This window comes from Stenella coeruleoalba (genome assembly GCF_951394435.1).
Source record: "Stenella coeruleoalba genome assembly, chromosome: 7".
In the NCBI taxonomy this organism is placed as follows: domain Eukaryota; kingdom Metazoa; phylum Chordata; class Mammalia; order Artiodactyla; family Delphinidae; genus Stenella; species Stenella coeruleoalba.
Genome location: NC_137153.1, coordinates 23,597,024 through 23,621,899, shown reverse-complemented (window position 1 = coordinate 23,621,899; position 24,876 = coordinate 23,597,024). Strand labels below are relative to the sequence as shown.

The 24,876-nt window shown below is 58.1% G+C and overlaps 1 protein-coding gene across 5 annotated transcripts; it reads left to right on the top strand.

The window, feature by feature from the left end:
* The first annotated feature begins 806 nt into the window (after positions 1 to 806).
* Positions 807 to 24,517, top strand: SORBS3 (sorbin and SH3 domain containing 3). Of its 5 annotated transcripts, none has more exons than XM_079926126.1 (21): positions 807 to 880; positions 6,020 to 6,176; positions 6,440 to 6,557; positions 8,024 to 8,217; positions 9,128 to 9,191; positions 11,378 to 11,416; positions 11,867 to 11,960; positions 13,665 to 13,755; positions 14,042 to 14,128; positions 14,226 to 14,279; positions 15,105 to 15,191; positions 15,735 to 15,781; positions 16,226 to 16,359; positions 16,577 to 16,629; positions 16,756 to 16,802; positions 16,974 to 17,088; positions 19,309 to 19,434; positions 20,472 to 20,780; positions 21,587 to 21,690; positions 22,287 to 22,393; positions 24,035 to 24,517. In XM_079926126.1, the coding sequence occupies exons 2-21, from the start codon at positions 6,075 to 6,077 to the stop codon at positions 24,094 to 24,096; spliced, it is 2,034 nt and encodes a 677-aa protein (XP_079782252.1). In that variant the 5' UTR covers positions 807 to 880; positions 6,020 to 6,074; the 3' UTR covers positions 24,097 to 24,517. The 5 variants fall into 5 exon arrangements, with proteins under 5 accessions (XP_079782252.1, XP_079782249.1, XP_079782251.1 ...); XM_079926125.1 differs by lacking the exon at positions 807 to 880 and adding an exon at positions 2,182 to 2,948 and having other exon boundaries at positions 11,894 to 11,960; XM_079926122.1 differs by lacking the exon at positions 807 to 880 and adding an exon at positions 2,182 to 2,948.
* The last annotated feature ends 359 nt before the right edge of the window (positions 24,518 to 24,876 follow it).

The window sequence follows — 24,876 nt, the reverse complement described above, 5'->3', positions numbered from 1 at the left end:
TAAGCGAGTTGGCCAGAGGAGATAGTGCATTGGGATGAAAGGAATCTGCTCTGTTGTTGACAACAGCTAGGTCACCTAGCACGGCCTTCCCTATCTTCAGCTTCTCCCTAAGCCATGCCAGCTCTCTGCCTGGTCAGGCCAGCCGCAAGCAGAGCTGAGGCTGGGGGGAGGAGCAGAGAAATCAGACACCTGGTTTTTGGCTGAATCTCCGGATTTCACTCCTCTTTTTCCTTTAATCTCCCACTTTTCAAAGAGGAGGGATTCTTCTCCCTAAACATGGGCAGAAAAGGAGTCGTCGGTCCAGGTTCCTTAGGCTCTGTGCTCCCACCGGTCTCTCATCCTGTCTCCCGTGAGGCTGTGTGTGGGAGGGATCCTGTTAGAGCTCCTCCTTGGTCCAAGCACACAGCCTGTGACTCCTGAGAGGGAGAGTTATTTCCAGTGGTGCCAGGGCAAAGCAGGTTCTGACCTGAGAGAGAAGGTGATGAGCCCAGCAGGGCCTAAGCGGACGGGAAGAAGTCAAAGCAGCTTAGGAGGAAGGCTCCAGCGGGGCCTACCACACCTCCTCCTACAAAGCTGTTTACCGGACTCCCCACCCCCATAGAGATGAGGCTGGTAGCCAGTCCCCAGCTCTTCGCCCATGGCTGCCACCTCCCCTTGTGAGAAACAGGAAGTTGGGACCTTTGTCGGCTCAGCTGCACCCTCTACATTAAATATTTATCTTGGAGTCCAGGTCAGAGCCCTAGAGAATAAGAGAAGCTCACTGCTGGTGAGAGGGGGTATGGCCAGGATTCCTGGAGTTGGAAGATTTCAGCTTCACCATCTTTGGAGAAAAGGAAGAACATGAAAGAGATGTGGCCCTTAATCGCAAGGATCCTGACAGGTGGGGAAAAAAACTGGTGACGGGCTAGGCAGGCACATACTTTGTCCCTGAGGGAGGGAAGAGGATGGCGCCTAAGGGTGGGCAGGTATCCAAGCTTTAGGAGAGGGGAGATGCACTGCTGCCTGCCCTCAGGTAGTCCCAGATCTCCTCCCTCCTTTCTGAAGCTGACTTCTGTGGGCAGGGGCTACCCATCCCACCCCCATCCCTTCAGCTTTCCTGGTGAATCAGAGATTCTTGGAAGGGGCCTTAAAGGGGGATCTGGTTCAGTTCCCTTATTCAGTGCAATAGTTGCCTTTACGAAGATGCCCCGCAAGTGGCAGACTTGGAACCTCTGAAATCTCTTTCTTGGAGACCTTGGATCTGCTTCGGAGCATGCAGCCAGTCTGCTAGTGCAGCCAGTCTGTTGCCACACTGACAGCCCTGCAGACACTGGAAGCTAGGTGGCATGCCTCTCTCTCTCAAGCCTCTTCTCAACCTAAGCCTCTCCTTCCGCTTTTCACACGTGAGACTGTTCCGAGCTGGTTCCCCACAACCCGGATAGCTCTTTTACCTGAACTGGGAAAAGATATAGCTGATAGCATCAGTGATGGTAGGGATTTAAAAATACGGTTTCATCTTTCTCCATTCCCTTTTTTCTCAACTTTTGAGTTGAACGATGTGCTTGGGAAACACTCTGAAGTGCATGGTGACCTTAGGGCACCAATCTAACTCCCAGTAGGTCTGCGATAAACATTTTCATATTTTCATAATCTATAATTGATCACTCCCAAAATAGATCTGAGATTGTCCAGCAGGTATTTGCTATCTGGTGGGCTTGGGGTCCCAGAGCCAAGCCAGGGGCTAAGAAGTGGTACCCCAGAGTCTGTCCACTAGCAGTTAAGCATTCATTAAGTACCCTCGCTGTAACAGGCCCTATGCCGGCACAGAGGCTTGGGGGAGAAGGGGAAGATGGGATGGTCAGAGGGGTTGGGAGCCAACTGGCGCGCGTGGGCTCTTGGGACCTGTTGTCAGAGCAGCAGGAACAGCGGAAAAGCAGCAAGATCAAAACAAGGACGGTGTATGGGAACACCAGGACCCTGGTAACCCCATCCCCGCCAAAGGGACCCCGCCCTCGTCCTCTTCAGGGGCGCGGCACGCCCAGCGAGTCGCTGTTTTAGGCCGATTTCCTCCCGCGCTGTCCTCCGCGGGCCTTGCACGTGTGTGAGCATCCGCCCGTTTGCCAGTGCATGCGCGCATGTGTGTGTGTTTGCACTCGCCCGGACGCGCGCTCACGCAATCACAAACTCTCTCCCCAAGTGGGCAGAGAGGCGGCAGGGCCTAAACTCGGCCCGCTAGGCCACTCTGCCTGTGCGGCGCCTTTATCACGGCCCCAGCCTGTCTGCATCCCGGTCCCGTTTCCGAGGCCGCCGGCTCCGTATCAGTTGCTGGCTGACCCGGGTTCTTTAATCATTCCTGCCCTCTGTCCTGGCTCCGCCGTGCAGCGGCTCCCTTCCCACCCGCTGGAAATGTCGCTGGAAACTCTGAGTGGCGCTCGCTGGCCCCCGCCCTGCGGTGGGGGCCGGGGAAGCAGCTGGGAAACCGGAGCGGGCTCCCCGGGGACCCTGGGCGGTTCCTCCCGGCGCCGCCTCGCGGCCGGCCCGGCCCCCGGCAGGGCCCACGCCGTCCTCGCTGCCCGCCCGCCCGCCCGCCCGCGCCCCGACGGGGAGCACTCGCCCGCTCCGGGCCGGCCGGCCCGAGCCCCCGCCCTCCACTCCAGCCCGGCCCACGGACCAGATCGCAGGGAGACACATTACGCCGCGCGCGCGCCTCTCACGGTCCTTCCTCCCAGCGCTGGCCCTCGCCCCCCTCCCCCAACTCCGGCTCCGTCGATTCCCCTCTTCCTCCTCTGGGGCCGGCCTAGCGGAGCCTGTCCTGACCCGGTCACGAGGGCGGACGGCACAGCCCGGACTTCTCCCTGCCCGCCCTCCCTCCCCGAGGGCCCGTCGCGGCTGCGCCAGGCAGGAGCCGCGCAGAGATGCTCCTGTCTTCTCGGGCGTCCTCAGTCCCCGCCACCTGCTCGCCTGGGAAGGTAGGTGCCGGGAAGGAGAGGCGGTGGAGAGGAGACGCGGCGGGGGGGCGCAGTCGAGGAGGGACCCGCATCCAACACGAGGGGAAGGCAAGGAGCCCCTCCCCCCGGGGTCCTGGTCCCAAACTCCGGGGAGGAGAGAGGTGAGAAGTCCCCCCCTCGATCCAGATAAGGTGAAATTCGAGAAAACCTGTCCTTGTCCACGTGGACTTGTAGCTGGAAAATACCCCGGAATACGCCTAGGGCCAGGCCCCCAAGGTCAGGGCAGTACTTAGAGGGAGGAAGGCGTCTGCCAGCCACAGCAGGGCTACTTCACCTCTTCTAGCCCTTTGGAGCTGGCTGCCGGGGTGAAAGGCTGCCTGAATCCTGGGAGGACCCCAGGAATTTCCTGGCACCCCTGTCCCCTGCCAGATGCTGGACCCATTGACCCCCGTGCCTCCATCTTCCCTGCGAGAAGTCCTCCTTATCGTCTCCTGGTGCAGCCGCCAGGAGGAAAACTCAGCCCACCCTTCCCCACCCACCCCTGCATATCCTGAGACGTGCGTCCCCGGGAGCTGTGTTGGGGAGGGTCAGGCTGGGCCACCAAGGATCAGCAGACCCTGGAAAATCAGGTGGTGTGGGCAGAGCTCCTGCCCACCCCTTCCTTACTGGAGGGCCCTTCTCAGTGAGCACAGCAGGGTGGGCCTCAGGGAGAGGGAAGCAGGCTGGGTCAGCTGATGGGCAGGACTGCCAGTGCTGACCTCGCAACTTGGCCTCCGGTGGTCAGCTGGCGGGGGAGGGGTTGCGGCTAGGAACCAGCCTGCCCCAGCCCTCGGATCTCCCGCTCTCCCCCGCCTCAATTTCCCCCGCAAAGGGAGGGAGAGCAGCAGGAACAGGGGTGTGTCTGCCTGTTTCGGTTTTGGTAGGAGTCCTAATTGGATCCAGCTGGTGAGAGGCCCCTCCTCCAGCCTCAGCCCTCTACTCCCCTCACAGCTAGAGGTGGGCCCGGAGAAGCTGGGTCCCAGCAGGTCTTTTCGAATGTCAGAGGGAATCCCCACTCAGACTAGAGTCAGGGAGCTGCCCCCAGCCTAGTGTGTACCCTGCAGCACCGCCCCCCTACCATGGCTGAGCAGGAACTGGGTACAGCAGTAATCACAGCCCCCATTGCACCTTCATCCTCTCTGGCCTCCACAACACTTGTGCTGCTCATATGAGCCCCCCACTGCACACACATACACCCACTGCACACACACACCTGCACTGCACACACACACCTGCACTGCACACCCACCCACACTGCACATGCACCTGCACTGCACACATACACCCACACTGCACACACACACCCACACTGCGCACACACTCTGCACACACACCTGCACTGCACACACATACCCCCACTGCACACACCTTCACTGCACACACACATCTCCACTGCACCCCCACTGCACACACACCTGCACTGCACACATACACCCCCACTGCACAACACACCTGCACTGCACACACACACCTGCAATGCGCACACATCTCCACTGCACACACACCCCCATTGCACACACACCTGCACTGCACACACATCTCCACTGCACACCTCCACTGCACACACCCCCACTGCACACACACACCTCCACGGCACACACACTCCTGCACTGCACACACACACACACTGCACACACACACCCCACTACAACACACACACACCTCCACTGCACACACACACCTCCACGGCACACACACCCCTGCACTGCACACACACACCCCACTACACACACACACCTCCACGGCACACACACCCCTGCACTGCACACACACACCCCACTACACACACACACACCTCCAGTGCACACACACACACCTCCACTGCACCCCCCCCCGCCTACTATTCAGCTGACCCCCCTCTGTACCCACAATGCCCATGCTGCTCACATCACCCCCCTCATGGTACCCCCTGCACAAGTCACATTCGGAGCACTGTGCTTACACTCCACCCCGCACACACAGCACCTCACAAGGCCCTCGCCGCCCTCCTGTGAGTCCCCAGACCACACAGGCACGCGCAAGCCTTAACTCTGAACAAAAGTGCCAGAATTGGTCCAGCGCCGGAAGGTGGCAGAGGTTGGCTCAGCCTCTGGCCATGTCCAATAGGACAGGTGAGGCGGGACAGCTGAGCTCTCTGGTGGAAAACCCCACCGGCTCCTCTCCCGGCTGCTGGGAGCCCTTTCCCCTGACCTAACCTTTGCCCGGGGCAGAAGAACCCAGCTGACCAGTCAGGCATGGTACTCCCAGGAAGACCCTCTGTTCAAAAACCAGCCTGGAGGTGTAGGAGAAAGAGGGTCGTGTGCGCACATCTGTGCGTGTGCGTGCATGTGCGTGACACTCAGCACCGCCTGCGCGTGAGCAGGTCCACCTTCCTGCTCCCCCGCTGCTCTGCTCCCGCCCCACCCCTCACGGGCACCCTGAGCCCTCTGAGGCTTCCGCCCGAGCAAAGAGGCCAAAGAAGAGAGCTGATACTCCACTGAGCTCAGAAGGAATGGTTCCCGCGGCCTGGAAATGCTCGGCGCGCTCCGCCTCCCCGGAACCTTGGCCCTGTTGGGCAGTGCGCGGATGGCCTCACCGTGGCCCGGGGCCTCCCCGCCCCCTCCCCGCCTGAGTAGCCCCTTGTGCCCGCTGACAAGCAGATGCCCACACAGGGCCTGGGGGTGGCAGAGGGAACTGAAACAAAGTCCCAGTGCCCAGGCCCTTCCCTGCCAGCTGCCCCAGTTCCCTGTGCCTTCGCTCCGGGGGAGAGGGCCCCGCTGTGCACTGAGAGCCCCAGAGAGGCTGGCCAGCAGGCGCGCTCCCGGCCAGCCTCCCCTCCTCCCGGCCCGGCCTCCCCTCCCCCACTCCCACCCGGAGCTCCTGCCCGCGGCCTAACAAGCGGTCCATTGTGACTTTGGGAGCCGGCCCGGGAAGCCTGCAGGCGGGTGCCCGCACTGGCCTTTCTCCCGGGCCCGTGAGCTCCCACCCAGCTGGCCCGACCCCGAGGTCGGGCCCAGAGGGCACGGGCAGCCTGGATCCAGCAGGGCTCTCCCTTCCCCCTCCCTTCCCCACAGAGGACACGCAGAGGAGCAGCTGGTACCCCCGGGGTCCCCCCGCCTTGACCCAAGCATGCAGGCCTCAGCCCGCAGCCTCCCAGCTGCGCTCAGCCTGGATGACTTCATCCCCAGCCACCTCCGGGCCCATGTAGGGTCATCCCCCCGGGGGACACGGGTGAGTGAAACAGAGAGAGAGCGCGTTACTGGGGGCCTGTAGTTGGTGGGAGGCTCTCAGGACAGGTTGGGGAGCAGAGGGAGGATTAAAGGGATGGAGGGAGGGAAGGAGGTGGGTGATCGCTCTAGAGAGCCTCGCTGGTTTCCTGGAGAGGGTCAAGCCGTCCCCATGGGGTATGGCTGTGCCCTGGTAGCCATCCCTCCCACCCCTCTGCAGAGCCCTCTGGGCCTGAGCTGCCTGCTGCTCCCGGCCCCTCCCCACAGGTGCCCGTGATCCGGAATGGTGGCTCCAACACCCTTAATTTCCAGTTCCATGACCCTGCGCCCAGGACCGTGTGCAATGGGTACTTCCCACCAAGGAGAGATGCTTCCAGGCACCCAGGTGGGTCTGCTCAGGAAAACGTGCTCCAGGAGCGCTGTGGAGGTGGGGGTCAGAGCTTCCTGGGCCCTGCCTTACGGATCCACCCTGGGTCAGGCTGGAGGGGCAGGAGGTGGATGGAGGCCTCTCGAGGGCCTGGGGCCAGTTAGCTCAGCCAGCTGCCCCTCCCGTGTGAGCCTGCTGGCCTGTGAGAGGGAAACTGCTGTGGGAGAGACCCGGCTGACACATCCCTTCCCCTGCCTGCCCCACCCAGTGCCAGGGGAAGGCCCTGTGCAGGGGACATAGCCTCAGGGGTCCGGCGGACCTCCAGATGGCCAGGAGATAGCTTGGACTGGGGATGGAGGGTGAAGGAATGCGAGTGTGTGTTGCCAATAGAAGGGGAGGGGGCTGAACTCAAGACAGGCCCCCTAAGGGCTGCTCCGGTCTGTACTCGTTGGCCCAGCAGAAGGCCGGAGAAGCAGCTCTGGGAGCCTGCCAGCTCCCGGGATCCTGTGAGTCAGCCCCGCCTGGGCCACGGGGTCTGGGAGATCCTGGGGCCTCCTGGGTGCAGGCCCATCCCAAGGGCCCCTCTCCTGAGGCGGGTGGCAACCTTTACTGAGCATTCCCTTGAGGCAGGCCCTGTGTCAAGTAGTTCATTCATTTAACAAATAGCTGTTAAGCACGTAGAGAATTCTGTGACACTGTACAGGCACTCTACAGGCCTTATCTCACGTCATCCCTTGATATCCTGACAAGGTAAGGTGTGATTATCAACATCTTCCCCGTTGAAGAACCTGAGTCTCAGGGATGTTCAGTCACAGAGGCTGAACTGAGATTCAAACCCTCGTCCATCCTGCCCTGAAGCCCTTACGTTTTTACACCTGGGGGCTGAAAGTTCTGGTGAATGAGTTTCTGTCCCTTGCCCGTTGACTGTGTGTCAGGCACTGTCCTGAATACAGTCATACGCACTAGCTCTCCCTGCATCTCTGCCATGACTACCCCCTCATTTTACAGAAGTGGAAACAGGCACTGAGAGGTTGACTGCTGTGCCCATGGTCACACAGCCGGTAGGTGGCAGAGCCCAGGTCTGGTTTCAGTCTTCGCCCCCGGCCCCAGGGCCTTTTCTGCCACACCCCGCTGCCTCCTCACCTGGACTGTCTCCCCCCAGCATCCTCTGCAAGTGACGATCCTGGCTCTCATTCTGAAAACTTTTAGGACATCCCCAGCAAAGCAGGGTGGAGTGGGGACGGGCACAGATTTCTCAAGATAAAATCCATTTTCATTCACTTTAACTACTAAAAAATAAACAGAGGCCTGTGGTCCTGCTGGGGATGGGGACATTTGGACAATCTGTGTCGTCAACTCAGACAGACAAGGAGATGTTGAAACTTTTGAACCCACAGGGATCGGCGTTCTGAGAAGCTAAGGGACAAACAAGCCCAGGTGGGACCCCTGCTCTTTGCTAAAGCTCCCCTGTACATGCCCCACAGACCCTGCCTGGTATCAGACCTGGCCAGGTCCTGGGAGCCGGCCTTCTGGGAACCAGAAGACCCCTGCCTCCCAGCATCTCCAGAACTGGTCAGCCACGTGGACCAAGGATAGCAAACGTCTGAACAAGCGCTGGGTCAAGTATGAGGGAATCGGGCCTGTGGATGAGAGCGGCATGCCTATTGCACCCCGATCTGTGAGTCCAGGGTTGGGGCCACTGATCGATGGGGCCCAGGGACCCACGCTGAGCTCCACCTCTGACAACAAAGGCTGTACCCAAGCCGTGCCCGACTAAAGCAGGGGTTCAACCATGATGGGTTTGGGGGATCATGAGCCCCATAAAATTACAGGCACTCTTGCACGTCTGAGTTGCACAGTGGTTTTTTTTGGGGGGGTTCTAGACTGCCCACCAGGTTCTCAGTGGTAGAGCGCCACTAGTGTAAGGGTTGACCCTGGCAGGGACCCCCATTTTCACGGCCCCAGGACCTGACACGGCACTCGTGAAACAGGTGCTGAGTAAGTTACCGGCTGAAGGGATGAACGGGAGAGTCCTGATTGAGAAGGCCTCAAGGGGTGGCAGGCGTGGGAGGATCCGGGGGTGGGGTCCAGGCGTGGGGGACCTGCCCTTCCTCCACCCCCAGGCCTGTCCTGAGCCAGTCGCCTCCTCTAGTTCTCCACCTCCTCGCCCTCAAGTGAAACTCAAGTTGGTAACATACCCTTCTGCCTCCCAGGGTTCTTTTGCGTCACAGGTGAGGCAGAGGATGTGAAATACCATTCCCACCCCATCCCCCCACCGATACTGTTGCATTTATTTTTCATTACCTAGAAACACATGTTCTGTGTGGAATCATCAGAAATACAGAAAAGCTAAGAGAAAAAAATGGAAACTACCCCAAATCTCACAGCTTAGGGACCATCACTGGTGGAGATCCTTCCATATATCTTGTTCAAACGTAACACGCTACACGAAGTTATGGTTGTTAAAGATGTCACCGCAGCCCACCCGCTGGGGCTTCAAGGGTGGCCAGAGAAAGGACTCAGGGAGGAGAAAACTTCTGTGGTTTGATATTGGGAGGGTAGCCTGACTTCGCCTTCTCTCATCCCAGAGTGTTGACAGCCCCAGGGACTGGTACCGGAGAATGTTCCAGCAGATTCACCGGAAAATGCCGGGTGAGACACCCTTCCAGAGCCCTCTCTCTGCCTACGTGGGCTCGGACCCCTGGGACTTGGGGAGTAAGGGGTAGAAAAGGGAACTTACCTGCCCAGGGAAGTCTCTCCACCCACCCCAGGCTCTGTGTTGAGTGGTTGCTAAAACAGGCCCAAGGAAGGAGCCGCCAATCTCCCTTCTGTACTCGGGGTACAATGACCAGACACTGTTCCCGGTGTCCTCTGAGGACCTGGGAAGCCATGAGGTCACACATTTGTTCAGTCAGTCCCTTAACCAACTGTTGAGCACTTGCTGTGTGCTAAGCACTATTCTAGGTGCTGAGGACAAAACAGGGAGCAAAAGAGAATGTCTCTGCCCAGCGAAGCTTAAGGCGGGGGGGGGGGAGGGTGTCACAGAATAAACAGATAAGTATTTAACATGGCAGGTGGTGGGAAGGGCTGGGGAAAAAAAGCCGGGGGAGTGCCCAGTGCAGGGAGGCTGCCACCTCACGCAGGCTGGTCGGGAAAGGCCCCTGAGAAGTGGCATCTGAGCGGAGAGCTAAGGGTGTGAAGGAGTTGGCCTGCAGGGCTGGGGGAGGAGCGTTGCCGCTTGGGGAGCACCAGACACCCCGAGGCAGAGCAGGCCGGCATGTTCTGGAGCCGCAGGGAGGGGCTGGACCACAGTGAGAGGGGCACGTGTCAGGAGATGGATCACAGAGGTGCTGGGATCTGGTCGCCCAGAGGCTTTGGCTTTTACCCTGTGAGAACTGAGGAGCCACCCAGAGGCTCTGAGCGGAAGAGTGAGTGACAGGCTCTGACAAGTGATGGCTGAAGAGGCTCCCTCTGGCTGCCAGGCGGGGAAGAGGTGGGGCTGGGCGGAGGTGGGGGACCAGTAAAGAGTCTCGGACCAGGGCAGTAGCAGCGGGCCTGGTGCGATTCCGGAGACAGAGTCATGGGAATTTGCTGATGGATTCAAAGAGGTGAGTCAGGGATGACTTTAAACCTGAGTGAGTCGATGGAGTTGCCCTTTGTAAATGCATGTACACACACAGGGGAGGCTGCGAGAGGTGCAGGTCTAAGGGGCGTTCAGTTTTCGATAAGGTTCACCCAAAGTGGCAACTGACATACAAGTCTGCAGTTCAGAGGCGAGGCTTAAGCTGCAGCTGTTAATACCCGGGACCCACTCAAAGAGATTTTGATGTAAAGGTTCCCCCAAGTAACTCCGATGTGCAGCTAAGGTTATGAGTCCCTGGAATAGACAGTGATCTTTAAGGTAGAAGACTAGACCAGGTCACCCAGGGAGACAGAGAGACAGAGGCCCAGGGACTGAGCCCTGAAGCACTTGGTTTGAGAGATGGGCAGGCATCAGCTATGCAGCCTGGGAAGGGGCAGCCCGGGGGGAGGCAGGAGGAAAACCGGAGTGGTCTCCCTGAAGCCAAGTGAAAAGGAATTTCAAAAGGAGGAAGTGATCCACTGTGACAGATGCTGCTGATGGTCAGGCGGGACTGCCCTTTGACCTGGTAAGGCGGAGGTCACTGGGGTACTTGAGGAGGGTGGCTCAGGCTGAAAGCCTGCTTAACGGGAAGGGGAACTGGAGACACTGAGTTCCGTACGGCCAGCAGTTTGCTGCAAAGGAAAGCAGAAAACTCCGGGAGCTGGAGGAAGGTGTGGGATCCGGAGAGGGGCATTTTGGTTTGCGTTTGAGGTCAGAACTGTGGTCGTGTGTCTGCGTGCCAAGGGGATCAAGTGGGTTGCCTGGTCAGCAGCTCTTCCTAGGGGGCCCCAGAAAGTCCTGAGCACCTTGAGGAGTGGGTCTGGGCAAAGGGGGAAGGACAGGTGTTTAGAAGAGGGTGCAGAAAGGGAAAGAGGGTGAAGGGGAAGTGGGATTCCCCAAACTGACCTGGTGAGGGCAGGTCAGCAAAGGTCAGGGAGAGGGTGTGTGTGGGAACGCCAGGAGGGAGGGCCAGGAGGGTTTGGGCGAGGCCACTGCCCTTGTTGGCTCGCTCAGGCCCTAAGTCGGCCAGAGGCATTTCAAGCCCTCCCAGAAACCTAATTCCTTCCCTCCCTCGGGACATTCTTCAGGCTCTGACTCAGCCCCTTGGCCCCTGCTCTAGGCAGGAGGGGTGCTGGGAGCCTCTGGGGCAGCCTCATGGGGCTCCCCATCCTCGCTTGTTGCCCCAGCCCTGACCTGGTCCTTTCTGCTCCCACAGACCTGCAGCTGGACCGGACCTTCAAGGAAGCCCCCAAAGGTGAGGGGGTGCGGGTGTCCCACCCCAGCCTGGCGCCTGCATCTGCCCTTCCCTGCAGCCACACCTGGCTTTGGGGCTCCCCAGTTGGCTGAGCTCAGCTCGAGAAGTTTATATAGCCCATTTCCACGAGCTCCAAATGCCCTGGTAGATGGTAATTAAGAGCCTCTGCTTCACTGTCCAGCGGACGCCTAGCCCTGGCCGTGATTTCTCTGGGCCTCTCTTTCCTCACGTGTAAAACGGGAACACCCCAGAGATGTTTGGAAGGTTCAGTGAAGAATGTAAAGCTCTTGGCCCCAAGCCCATATTTCGTGGTCCAGACTATCACCCCCATTCCCATCAGCCATCCAGGAGCACGGGTGGGTGTGGGCCAGAACCTTCAAGGGTCACCCAGGCGCCCTCAACCCCAGCTGTCACCTGCCGCCACCCCTGCTTGTTTTCTCCCACTTTCAGTGGCTTCTTCTTGTGCCACCTCAGCAGATTCAAGGCATCCAGGGCCCCAGCAAAGACCTGCTGCCAGGCCAGGCCAGACGTCGTCTCTGAGCGGGTGAGCCAACGTGGGGAGGAGCTGCAGAGGGGCGCTGGCTTCCTTGTGGGGATTGGCGCCCCCTGGTGGCCACAGCTGGCACAGTCTTGGAGCAGGGCGGCTGGCTCCCCTCCATGGCTCTGCCCCTTCTCGGGGTCCCCACGGCTCCAGATGCTCCCCTCCCCGCCAGAGCCAAAGGGGAATGGCGGGCAGGGATGGACTTTGCGCCATTCCTGGTCAGGACTGCCTGTGATGCCTTTGTGGTTGGCAGCAGGAACTCATCACCCCAAAGATCCACTCATCATATGGGGTGGAGAGTGGGGCAGCCCATGACTAGGCGTGGACCTGGGACCTGTGGCCATCCACTCGGAAGCCTGGAAGAAAACAAGGGGCACAGAGGATCCCAAGCTTTCTCCCAGATGCCGCTGAGAGAGGAACCCTCCAGATAGGTCAAGGACGGAGTTCCTTTTCTCTGTGCAAACCACCTGAGCCCAGCCCGGGCTGCAGGGCCCTATAGGAGCTCGGCCCAAGCTTAAGAATCAGGAGCTTGTCTGTCACAGTGTAATCAATGAGTTTCTGATTCCTTTATGGGGAGGGGGTGACCTCATCAGCACGGTCTTAACTGGGCTGTGGCTCTTGGCATCATCGATAAGGTAGAGACTAAGATTTGCTCAAGATTTGGACCCAGAGTTCTGGATTAAAGCCGGTGTGCGGCCACTAGCCATGTGACCTTGACCGAGGTAACCAGTCTACGCCTCACTAGCCCCATCTGTTAAGTGGGCATCAGAGGGTGGTCGTGAAGATCAAGGTACATTGCAAGTCTCCACAAACATTATTATACAGGCTTAGTTATGACTAGAGCTTCCTTAAATTAGGAACAATGTATTCCATTCTCATTATCAGGGTTATGACTGATGTTCTTTCTAAAATAGAGAATCGAGTCATAGTTACAGCCAACAAATACTGACCCTCCCGTCAGACATTCCATCATTTGATAACCTTGGTACAATGGTTCTACTTGGTGGAAACATTTAAACGCAGCAGAGGCTAGAACATTTCAGCCAGCCAAGAAGGAAGCCCTGGAGGGGAACTAAGGCAAATGTGACAGATGACATCGCTGATCCAGCACCTCAGGGAACTGAGGCCCACGGATCAGAAGTAACTTGCTCAGAGCTCCAGGGTCAGGCCTGCAGGCTCTCTGCCCTGTCCTGGGTTTTCCTGGGGCTAAGACATAGTCCCACACCGTTGGGCATTGGTGCAAGGCACTTAGTCATGGCGACCAGCTTCATCGAAGCTGCCCAAACATACACACCCACAGTCACGGGGCCAGACGGAACACAAATGCGGGGTATTCCAAGGCCAGCAGGAAAGGGACTGGCCACTCCTGGAGCAGATGTGTGTGTCAGCCCTTCTCCTGGGTGTCTCACATTATGTTCCCCCACCTAAGCTTTACCACACCCTTACGAAGGTGGGAATCATTCTCATATCATAGGTGTTGAATCAGAGACTCTGAGAATTCATTAACTTGCCAAAAGGTGACACAGCTAAGTGGTGGGGCCAGCTGGGATTCGAACTCAGAGCTTATAACGTTTTACTATTTAACACTGCTTCCACAGCCCGGAGGCAGGTGGGGAGGGGGTGCAGCTCCCTCCCCAGGATTGTGTGCTCACGCATGCCTCAGTTTCCCTAAAAGGAAACTGAAGAGATGTCCTTCCCTTCTTTTAGAAGAAGCTGGGATATCTCCGAAGAGTTTCTTAGAAACACCTTCAATTGCAATGCTGGAGCATCCTCCTCCCTGCACCAGACCCCAAATCAGGTAGCTCGCCCAGCATCCCCCCCACCGCCCTCCCCGTCCCCTCCATCCCCCCCCTCGTCCCCCGCCTCCCCACTTCTCCGGCCACCACACTCTTTGGCCAGGCCCTCGGCTGCAATAGCGCAGATAAGGCTTTTTATTCAGCTTGGGGCCTGTGCAGCCAGAAGAGCCCAGAATCCTTAGGAGGGCACTGATGGGGTGGGACAGTGGCCTGAAAGCCTGCTTTTTGAGCCTGGCCAGTGTCCCAGTACCTCTCTACTCAGGCTGATGCCTACCCACCCCTATGCAGGTGTCCAGACACCGAGACAAAGCAGACAATGTCTGGACGGAAGAATCTTGGAACCAGTTTCTGCAAGAACTAGAGACTGGGAAGAAGGTGAGTGTGGGCCTGGTTCTCTGGAATAGGATGCACCCTCAGCTAGTGCATTTGGGGAGCAAGTTCACCCCCTCTGACTCACTCGTCCCACTCTTAGCCCAAGAAACCACTGGTAGATGACCCTGTTGAGAAGCCTTCCCAGCCCATCGAGGTGAGTGTTGCGGGCAGGTGGGCAGGAGGGGAGACAGCATGTTGGGGGAACAACGAGGGAGATCATGGGTGGTGTTGGTCCCAGTGACCGTGGGCAAAGGCCACGGACCCAAAACTCTGACCCTCTCCAGTCCCATACAGTTTACCTCTATACCCCCAGCACCCAGGACAGTGCCTGGCGTACAGTAGGCGCTCAGTAAACGTGTGTTGAAAACTGTGTGTTGATCAAAGCAGGAGCTGAGAAGGGAGTGATTAGTGTGGACTGGAATTGTCAGGAAATGTTCTTGGAGGTGGAGCTTGGAGGACAGGCAGAGAGAGGGGCTCAGGATGGGGGAGACACAGGCAAAGGCTGGAGGGGCGTGTGTGTGTGTGTGTGTGTGTGTGTGTGTGTAACAGCCTGCTGGACGGGCAGTGGGAGGGAAAGCAGGTTGCGTAGAGTGAAGCCAGGCTGTGGAAGGCCGTAGAAGACTTGATGGGCGAGGAAGTAGGGAGACCTGTAGGCTCTTGAACAGAGAACTAATACAACAGAAAATGGTACTGAGGCACATCAGGAAGTACTAAAGTATTACTATGGGAGTAGGGGATGGGTGAGCTTGATCAGCGGGCAGGGCCCTCCTGACACCCTGAGACGCACCTCCTGGCAGGCCCAAAAGTAGGCAGCCTGGCCTGGCCCTGTGCCCTGAGCCTGCCCTTTACCCAAGCACCGTGTGCTTTGTCCCGCTGCCCACTGGGCTTCGCACATCTGACCTTTGACCAGTGGCCCCCACGGTGCACTGCCCCCCGCCCCTCCCCGCTGTCCAAGTCTCCCCCCATAACCCGCCGCCAGGTCCTGCTGGAGAGAGAGCTGGCCAAGCTGAGCGCCGAGCTGGACAAGGACCTGCGTGCCATTGAGACCGGGCAGCCATCCCCCAAGGTACCGGCCTCCCAGGCCCCTCCCGGGGGGGGGGGGTGGGTACGCAGGAACCCGGAGCCGCGGCTGCCGGGCTTGGGTGGGAGGCGCAGGCCGACGAGAGGCGTCGCCTCCAGCTGCACTCGCGACCTTGGGAGACTTCATCCCTGTTTGCTCTCTCCTTCCTAAAATGCAGGGCGTTCACTGTTCCTAGTGACCCCTAAGAACCCTCCCAGGCCGACTCCACGGCAGCCTGCCGTACGGAGCCGGAGGGGTCCCCCGCCTCGCCCCGCCCCCTAGACCTCAGCCCGCTGGGACCCCAACCCCAACCAGGCCCCGATTTCCCGGCCTCCCTCCCCCTTCCGCACCAGCGGTTCCTCCCCCGGCTCCTCGCTCCTCCAGTTCCCAGCCCGCCGCCCGCGCAGGCGACTCTAGGACCCCTCCCCCTCCCGCCCCTCTCCTCCCCCTCCCGCTCTCCTACGAGCCGCAAACTTTTCCGGAGGCGGCGGCCTCGGCTGTGTCGGGCACCGGCGTCCCGGGCCCTGACCGCGCCCGTCTCCCGCACAGAGCTCGCAGGCGCCCCGACGGTCCCGGGAGCCGCGGCCCCCCGCGCGGTGAGTGGCGGCGGAGCGGGGCGGGGCGGGAGGGCCGCCGGCGGGGACGTGGCGCGGGGAGGGGGCGAGCCCGGGACACTGACGGCGGGAGGAGGGGCCCGGAGCGCGGAAAGTGGCCGGCGGGGGCCCGATCCACCGGTCGCCGCCAGGGGGGCCGTCCCTGGCCCGCAGAGGGAAGCCTAACCCCAGCTCGGGACTCGGGTAGTGGCGGCGAGGGGATCCTGCCGCGCACTCCCGCCTCCCCAACCCGGGCCGCACCCTTTCCAGGCCTTTACGGCTCGGGAAGTAGGACATCCTGCTGAGAGCCCGGGATCTGGGAGACGCCTTGGGAGGAGGCGGCGGGAGATGGGAGACGGGGGTGGGTGGGACATCTGGGTGGTCAGGGGTGAGCCGGGTAGGCTGTGAAGCTCCAGACAGGTGGCTCACTCGTGTGCCCCCGCGCAGCCCGGCCTCCGCCTGGAGCTCCAGTTCCCCGAATGCACTTTACCAGGGTTCCTCCCTGAGCGCCCACAGGATGGCGGACGGAGGAAGCCCGTTCCTAGGTCGGAGGGACTTCGACTACCCTTCCTCAACCCGAGGTAAGAACCAGATCTTGCTCTTGTTGTCACCCAGGCAGACGCCCACCACCACCACCAGGCACCAGATATGCTGGGGCCCCGGGGGAGGTGGCAGGAAGGTCATGGAGCCCCCTGCTTCCACTGGTTCCTGTCCTGGGCGGGGAGGGGGAGCAGAACCCCATCCCAACCCTGCCCCCCAGACATGGCCTTCCCAAGCTGAGGTAGTGCTTCTCCACAGACCCTAGTGCCTCTGAACCAGGGGGCAGCCCTGCCAGGAAGGAAGAGAAGAAGGTAAGGGGGGTGGGAGCGTTAGGGTCAGGGTGCAAGGAGGGCCTGGGGTGGGTCCCGGTGGCTGCTCTTCCCGACCTGCCAGCTGCTTGACTGAGGTCAGTCCCTCTGTCCTCTCCCCCTGCCCAGAGGAAGGCCGCGCGGCTCAAGTTTGACTTCCAGGCACAGTCCCCGAAGTAAGTGCCCTTCTCTTCCCTCCCCTTCCCTCTGGGGCAGTCTCTGGGAGGACAGAGCTGCAGTGGGCCCCCCAGAGGGCGGAGGGGACTCTGGGTGCCCTGCGCAGGGTCCGAACGGAAGGAGGACCCGGAGGACCTCAGGTTGCTAGATGTCCTTGCTCTGGCCTTCAGGGAGCTGACTCTAAAGAAGGGTGACATTGTCTACATCCACAAGGAGGTGGACAAGAACTGGCTGGAGGGGGAGCACCACGGCCGGCTGGGCATCTTCCCTGCTAATTACGTGGAGGTGAGCAGGGCAACAACAAGCAGGGGCCTGGCTGGGCGGGCGGATGGATTTGCAGAGAGTGGAGACCCCTTTAACCATCCCGGGCCCGTCTCTCTGGAGCTGGCTGCACCCTCACAAATGGCAAGTTTCCTAAGACGTAAAACTGTGAGCTCCGGGCAGGGGCCAAGTCTCAGCCTCATTCATGCCCTCAGGAAATGTTTGTTAAATGAGGGCTAAAGGTGGAGCCCAGCCCAGGGGGGAAGAACCAAACAACTCAGTTCCTGTACCAGAGGCCACCAGCCCTGTCGGCCTCCCCCACTTTCACCACTCAGAATCTACCTCTCTCAAGCTATCTTTGGGAAGAATTCTAATTGCAACTGGCAAGAGTACGAATCGTGTGACAGTTCACAAATCACATATACTTGCATCACCTTCTTCACGTGTTATTACTTCCCTTGTTCCCCTCATTAACGTGGGAAAGTGATAAATCATCCCCATTTTGCAGATGCACTTGCTAAGGTTCAGAGACAAGTCATTAAGTAGAAGATCTAGAATCTGAATCCAGAGACAGGTTCTGGATTTGATAAATATAGGGCTACAGGTTATCTCTGGTATTTGCATCTTTTAAGGAATTTTAAATTATCTAATTTATTGGCATAAAGTTGTTCATAATGTTTTCTGATTATCCTTTTTCTAAAAAAATTTATTTATTTTTGGCTGCATTCCGTCTTCATTGCAGTGGCTTCTCTTGTTGCGGAGCACGAGCTCCAGTAGTTGTGGCACATGGGCTCTAAAGCACAGGCTCTGTAGTTGTGGCACACTGGCTTAGTTGTTCCGCGGCATGTGGGATCTTCCTGGACCAGGGATCGAACCTGTGTCCCCTGCATTGGCAGGCGGATTCTTAACCACTGTGCCACCAGGGAAGTCCCCTAATTATCCTTTTAATGTCAGTAAGATGCAGAGTGATGTCCTTTCTTTCATTCACGATATTGGTAATCTGTATCTTTCCTTATCCTGGCTAGAGATTTGTTAATTTTATTGATCTTTTCAAAGAACCAACTTTTGATTTCACTGATTTTTCTCTATTTTTGTTTTCAGTTTCATTGATTTCTGCCACTTCGTTATTTCCTTCATTCAGCTTGCATTAGGTTCTTTTTCTAGTTTTTTAGGGTGGTAGTTCAGATTATTGATTTGAAACCTTTTTCCCCTAATGGAAACATGTAATGCTATAAATTTTCCTCTAAGCACTGCTTTAACTACATCCCACAGATTTTGATATTTTGTTTTTTTCACTCAAACTATTCTCATTTCCTTTGTGGCTTCTTTTTTTTTTTTTTTCCCCCACGGTACACAGGCCTCTTACTGCTGGAAATACTTCAACTCATTGGTTTTCTATTTTTTTTTTTTTTGCGGTACGCCGGCCTCTCACTGCTGTGGCCTCTCCCGTTGCGGAGCACAGGCTCCGGACGCGCAGGCTCAGCGGCTATGGCTCACGGGCCCAGCCGCTCCGCGGCATGTGGGATCTTCCCGGACCAGGGCACGGACCTGTGTCCCCTGCCTCGGCAGGCGGACTCTCAACCACTGCGCCACCAGGGAAGCCCTGTGGCTTCCTTTTTGACTCATGGATTGGGTCATCTAATTCAGGCTCTTCATCTCATAGGCATCAGTAGACCTCCCGTATCCTCAGAACGATGTCCCTGATTCTGAAGTTCCACAAAGCATATATAGTATTCTATGTCATCAGTCATTTATATCTTAGTAGGAACTAGTTTATTAGTGTCTTGATTTCCTGGGTAGGGTGAAGCAGAGAGAGTGTGGGGACTCAGGGCACCTGGTGGGGTAGAAGGGGAGGAGGAGGAGGAGGAGGGACACTTGGTTCTCAGCAGCAGTGAAATGGTAGAGCCTCACTTTTAGGTAACCAGGAGTTCCCTGCTCCTTGGAACTCCTCATGTCCTTCTGTGCTCCAATTTAAACTGTCTCCTATTTGCACTGCTGTGGTCCACTCTAATAATGCCCACTCCACATACCTCCGATGGAAATTCTTCCTCCAGGAGCATTCTGGGACCGACCACCCCCTTGCCTGTGCTCACCCCTGGCCACCCTCAGTCTTGTGTCTGGTGTCTGTCTCCTCTCTGGGCTGGGGACAGATCTTGCCCATATTGCCTCACCCTCCCAGGAGCCCCAGGTCTGTGCCCAGTTGATACCCAAGGTGACTCTTTCTCATGCCCTGTCTTCCCACAGGTGCTGCCTGCAGATGAGATCCCCAAGCCCATCAAGCCTCCGACCTACCAGGTGCTGGAGTATGGAGAAGCCGTGGCCCAGTACAACTTCAAGGGGGACCTGGAGGTGGAGCTTTCCTTCCGAAAGGTGCGGCCAGGCAGGGAGTGTGGGTGCAGGGCGGGGGCAGGTGAAGACACAGGTAAGTATGTGCAGTAAAAACATTAAAAAAAAAATCAGGTGTGCCCATCTTCAGTAGTATTTCAGATTTTTTTCCTCAGTCTCTTTGGATATATTTCCCTTAATTTTGCCCATTTTTTAAATGTTCAAAACTTCTAGAGTAGTTGTGCTTTGTTCAAATTGCAGTTTGATAGGCTGTGAGGATCACAGTCAGCTTTTTTCTTTTTTTTTCTGGTGGCGGGATCCTCATAGCTTGCGGGATCCTCACAGTTCCCCAACCAGGGATCGAACCTGGGCCCATGGCAGTGAGAGCATCAAGTTCTAACCACTGGACTGCCAGGGAATTTCCTCAGCATGTTTAATAGAATGGAAATCTTAGAATGCCTTGCATGTAGAAAGGTGTTTTACAGACTTTTGGACAGTTATGCATATATGTTTGCATGTATACTAGATTGTTGTTACGACATATTTTTTACTATAGATCATGGTTCAGAAAGCTTGAAAAATGTTGTCCTGGAAAACAGGGAACGGGTCTCCCTTGGCTGATTTTGGGGGCAGAGGCTATGACTGCCACTAGCGAATGTTTCCCCAGAAGAGCTGGCCCAGGGAGAGAGGGGGAAGGAGGTGGCTGGATGGAGAGAGGTGGGGGCAGGTGGAGGCCAGAGACCATCCTTCCCAGGGCAGCCCCACTAACACTAGTCAGCATGGGGGCTTGAGGACGCACCAGCTGCCCTCAGAGAGTTTGTTGCTTTATGCAGTGGTGACCGGATAACCCAGGGCGGAGGCAGGGAAGGACCCAGTCACGGCAGGGGTGGCTAATGCCTGCCCAGTGCTTCTTACCAGCCTGGCATTGAGCTGTGTGACCTCTGTATAACCTGCTGACACACTCTGAACCTGATCCCTTCGTGCAAGGTGTTAGGTTTAAATAACACTGTTCCACGTAGGCTCCCTCTGGTACGTGGCACCCGGGAGGGCCCTGCAGGTACTAACTCCCTCTCTGCGACCAGGGGGAGCGCATCTGCCTGATCCGCAAGGTGAACGAGCACTGGTACGAGGGCCGCATCTCAGGCACCGGGCGCCAGGGCATCTTCCCTGCCAGCTACGTGCAAGTGACCCGGGAGCCCCGGATTCGGGTCTGCGACGACAGCCCCCAGCTCCCTGCATCTCCCCGCCTGACCACTGCCCGCCTGGCCCATCACCCCAGCTCCCCATTAATGCCGCGCAGCCCATTTGACCCCACCGACTGGGGGGGCCGGACCTCCCCCCGCCGCACTGGCTTCTCCTTCCCCACCCAGGAGCCCAGACCCCAGACCCAGGTAAGGTGACCTGCCTTAGACCGGAGAGCTGAGCCCTGCTCCGCGCACTGTATCTCCCATTCCTGTGATGGTCTGTGCTTCGGAATCCCTCCCAGACTGCTCAGGACAGACTAGTGGGGTGACTGGGCAGAACCTTGTGTTGCAGCCCCATCCTGGCCTTGAGGACCTCAGACCCTTGGTTCTGTCCTTGAGCTGCAGCCCAGGGAGGCAGGAGTTTCTAGGTAGGACCCAAAGGCAGCACCAACCTCCTGACCTTCCAGAATCCACTCTTGGGATTTCCCTATATCAGCCTCTGGGACAGGGTGTGCCATGAGTCGGGGGTCTGCCATTCACCTGCTGTGTGACCTTGGGCAGATGACTTGCCCTCTCTGGTTCTAGGTTTCCTCGCCTGTAGAATGGGGATAGTAATCCCCACTGCAGAGGTGCAGAGGGTAGTTGGTAGGTAGTAGCTGATGGGTAAATGATAGCCATTGGTCCTCGTGCTGACATAGCCCACAGACGAGTGCATCTGCTCCTGGGTTCATCCACTCACTCAGCAAACGGTTATGGGCAGACAGAGCCAGCGCATAGGACTTCTCCTGCTCCCGGCTTTGTCCGTGCACGTGTTCAAATCAGCCATCTACCCTACCTGGGCCCAACTTCTCAGCACTTGTGAAGGGAAACAGTCAGACAGATCTCCCTGTGCTGTGGGGATTGCGAGATAAGATGAGGCATCATGGGAAGCTGCTCCTGGTGAGGTGGGCAGGCCCGTTCACTTCTCCTCCTTCATGCTTGCATGTGTCTGCCTGCCTTCCCGTGGACCCCAGAGTCTCAGCACCCTTGGGTCAGCTCTGTCCCACCCTGGAGGCTCCAGCCGTCCCCTGGAGCTGGGGACCTCACCCCCCAACACCACTCAGATACACTGGACCCTGTGAGTATTGTCTGGGGTGCTTGGTCAGGGTGGGGGGGCTGCCCCGCAGGGAGTGTTGAGCACACGGACCCCCTAACCTGCTCTTCCCCCCATCCCAGGATGGAGTTGGTAAATTCCTACCAAAGAGTGCTTGTCCTTACAGTGCTTACGGGTGATTTTGGTGGGGTGGGGGGGTGCGGGGGCGGGAGGGTGCTTGTCTGCGGTCTTCCTGACCTGTCCCTGCCAGCCCTGGGCCTTAAAGCAAGCCTCCCACACTGGGTCCCTGACCTTCGTCTCCTCACTGCGTTTCCAGCCCTGAGGTCAGCGCGTGTGTGCGCAAAGTGTGGGAAGTGGTAGGACAGATTTGAAGGCACTGGGAACTCAGAGGAGGTGGGGTTTGGGTGATTAGGGCTTGGAGAGCAGGGAGCAGGCCTGGGGAAGAATGCACTAAAGCCAGACACAGTCGCCATCCCTGGAACTGGGCCAGGGGCTAATGGGAGCATGGAGAGACGCTGGGAAATTCAGAGGATGTGGCTACCTTGGTGTTAAGACACTCCAGGCCTGGTCTGGGGAAGGGGTGAGGGCTCTGGTGGTTGCCATGGCGATGTTTCCTGCAGGTACCGGGCGATGTACCAGTACAGGCCCCAGAATGAGGATGAGCTGGAGCTGCGGGAGGGGGATTGGGTGGATGTCATGCAGCAGTGTGACGACGGCTGGTTTGTAGGTATGTGGGCTGGGGCCAGGTGTATCTCAGGGTGCTAGGGGGATGCGTTGGGGGACAGGCCAGAAGGGGTATCTCCAGGTCCTGTGGGGGATGGGCTGAGGGCAGTTCAGAAAGGGTATCTCAGGGTCCCTGGGGGGATTGGGGTGACTGCTACTGGCGGCCAGTGCTGGTTCAGCAAAGGTTCATGGACTGACCATCCCCCACCCTTCCGGCCGGGCACTGGCTGCTTCCCCAAAGCCAGCACTTCTGTTGCCTGCCTTCGTTCCCTGAAGAGGGGTGAGGGCTGGGAGGAAAGCAGACCAGCTCAGGGTCATTGGCGAAGCCAGCTGGACTCAGGGCAGCACGGTTCCCAACCCCCAGGCCCCTGCTCCTTCCATCATACACCTCTGTCTCTGGAGCAGTCCTTGCAGGGGAAGGGTCCTATCTCCTGAGACACTAAGCCCCCGATGGGAAGGAGCAAGTCTCACACCTGTGTATCCCCACCCCCAGCTAGCAGCTAGCTCCTCCCACCCCCAAGAGGAGAGAGAGGAGAAAGATCCCGGCTCCCAGGGGCAGCTCAGGCAAAGGACTAACGCAGGAAGCCTCAGGTTGGCCTTGGCCTGGTTCAAGGTGACCAACCCAGCAGGCTTTTTCCCAGAGTGGGCAGGCCCTGTCCAGGCCTCAGCTTCAGAGGATGAGGCTGTCCTCAGAGAGCAGTGGACATCCTGGAGAAGCTCCCACTCAGCAGACTGCAGGGCCTGAGGGGTTGGAGGGCTGGCTGCCTGAGGAGGGGTGGCCCCTTGACCTGGCAGCACCCCCCTTTCTCATCTGAATCCCAGCACCTCATTGCTGACTAAGCTGCGGACACACCAGTGATTATGAAGCACCACCTTGTCAACAGTCCTTACTTGGATGGGTGGCTAGTGGGTATCATTTTGGACAGTGCAGGTCAGGGAAGGCTTTCTGGAGGAAGCAGGGGAACAGGGGAAAGATTTGGGGAGGAGAGAGGAGAGGGGAGAGGGGAGGCACTCCGGGCAGGGGAGGAGCATCAGCAAGGCCTGTGGGCAAGATGGGCCTGGGCTGCTCAGAAGAGAGGATGGAATGGCTGCCTGCCGGGAAGGGAAGGTCCAGGACTTTAATTTCATTTTATATTCCTGTGTCTTCTAGCATTTTCCCTCCTCTACCCCAGCACACAGGTTTCTTTGGGGTTGTAGCAGACAGAGGCCTGGATTTTAGTCCCGCCTTTGCCTCTAAGCAGCTGAATGCTTTGGGGGAATTCATGTGGCCTTACCTGCCCCATCTCTAAAATTAGGGTGTCATACTAGACCAGTGAGATTCCTCCCAGCTTAAGTTCTGTGATTCATCTTCCTGTGTCCTTGCTTTCCCAAGGACGGGTGGGGTTATTCAGTGCTGTGTGCAGAGTTGTACACAGTTGTTGAGTGCTCAGGTTTCGTCTATCATTATCGAAATCATGAAGTGTGGCTTGTCCCGCCTAAGTTTCTGCCTCTAGGGGGCAGGAGCGAGAAAAAACAAATCCTCCCTGGGACCGGGACTCCACTTGCAGTTCTGGGCTCTGCCAGCAGAGGGCAGGGCTCTCACTTCCCCCAACCCCATTCCTCTTGTAAAACGTGGGGAATGCTCTTTCTGTCTTTCCTATTTCAGGTGTCTCCCGGAGGACCCAGAAGTTTGGGACGTTCCCTGGAAATTATGTAGCCCCGGTGTGAGTGGTCTCCATGGCAACTCGGAGCCCAGCCAGGATGGGATGGGGAGCAGAGCACTTATGGGCGGGAGAGAGGACGCCCCCCCATCCTCCTCCCCCAGGACCTGAGCCGCTGGCATCTGCAGACAACCTCAGCAGCCTTTCCCACGGAACCTCCCTCGAAGCCCCCTGGACTGATTCCCACCCACAATTCACAAGCATTCCTCTAACAGCCCTTTTATTTCCTCCCCTACCCCACTCCCCAAATATAGAGGTCTGCTTTGAAGTGGAGACTATTTCCAGGCCTTATTGAGACCAGACCCCCGCGTCCGCCACCCCACCCTGCTATGGCGTTTCCTCTAACAGGGGCCCGCTCCCAGCTTCACCCCCATGGGGTTCCTCTAACAAGGACCAGCTTCCTAACCTAATAGAGACCAAAGGCCGTCTTCGCCTGGAAGGGATTCCTCCCCTTTCACTCCAGCTTGCCTGCCATCCCCTTTGTCTTCCTGCCTCCAGCTGGGCCTGGGAGTGAGATGGAGGATGGATGCAGCACTTCCTTAGCATTCGAGGCCTGGCAAGAGGTCTTGCCCGAAGGCTCCCTCTTCCCACAGGCTGCCGAGCCCTGGTCCTGGGTCCTGCTCATCCTCCTGCTGCTGTAGCGCCCAGAAAGGGTGGGGCCTCCGAGGACTGGCCTGTCCCAGATGCATTCCAGGGGGACTGATGTGTGCTGTCCTCCTGCCTGCCCAGCGGCCCCCACCCCCCAAGTCCCCCGTGGAAGAGAATGTAAAATAAATCTGGCTATCAG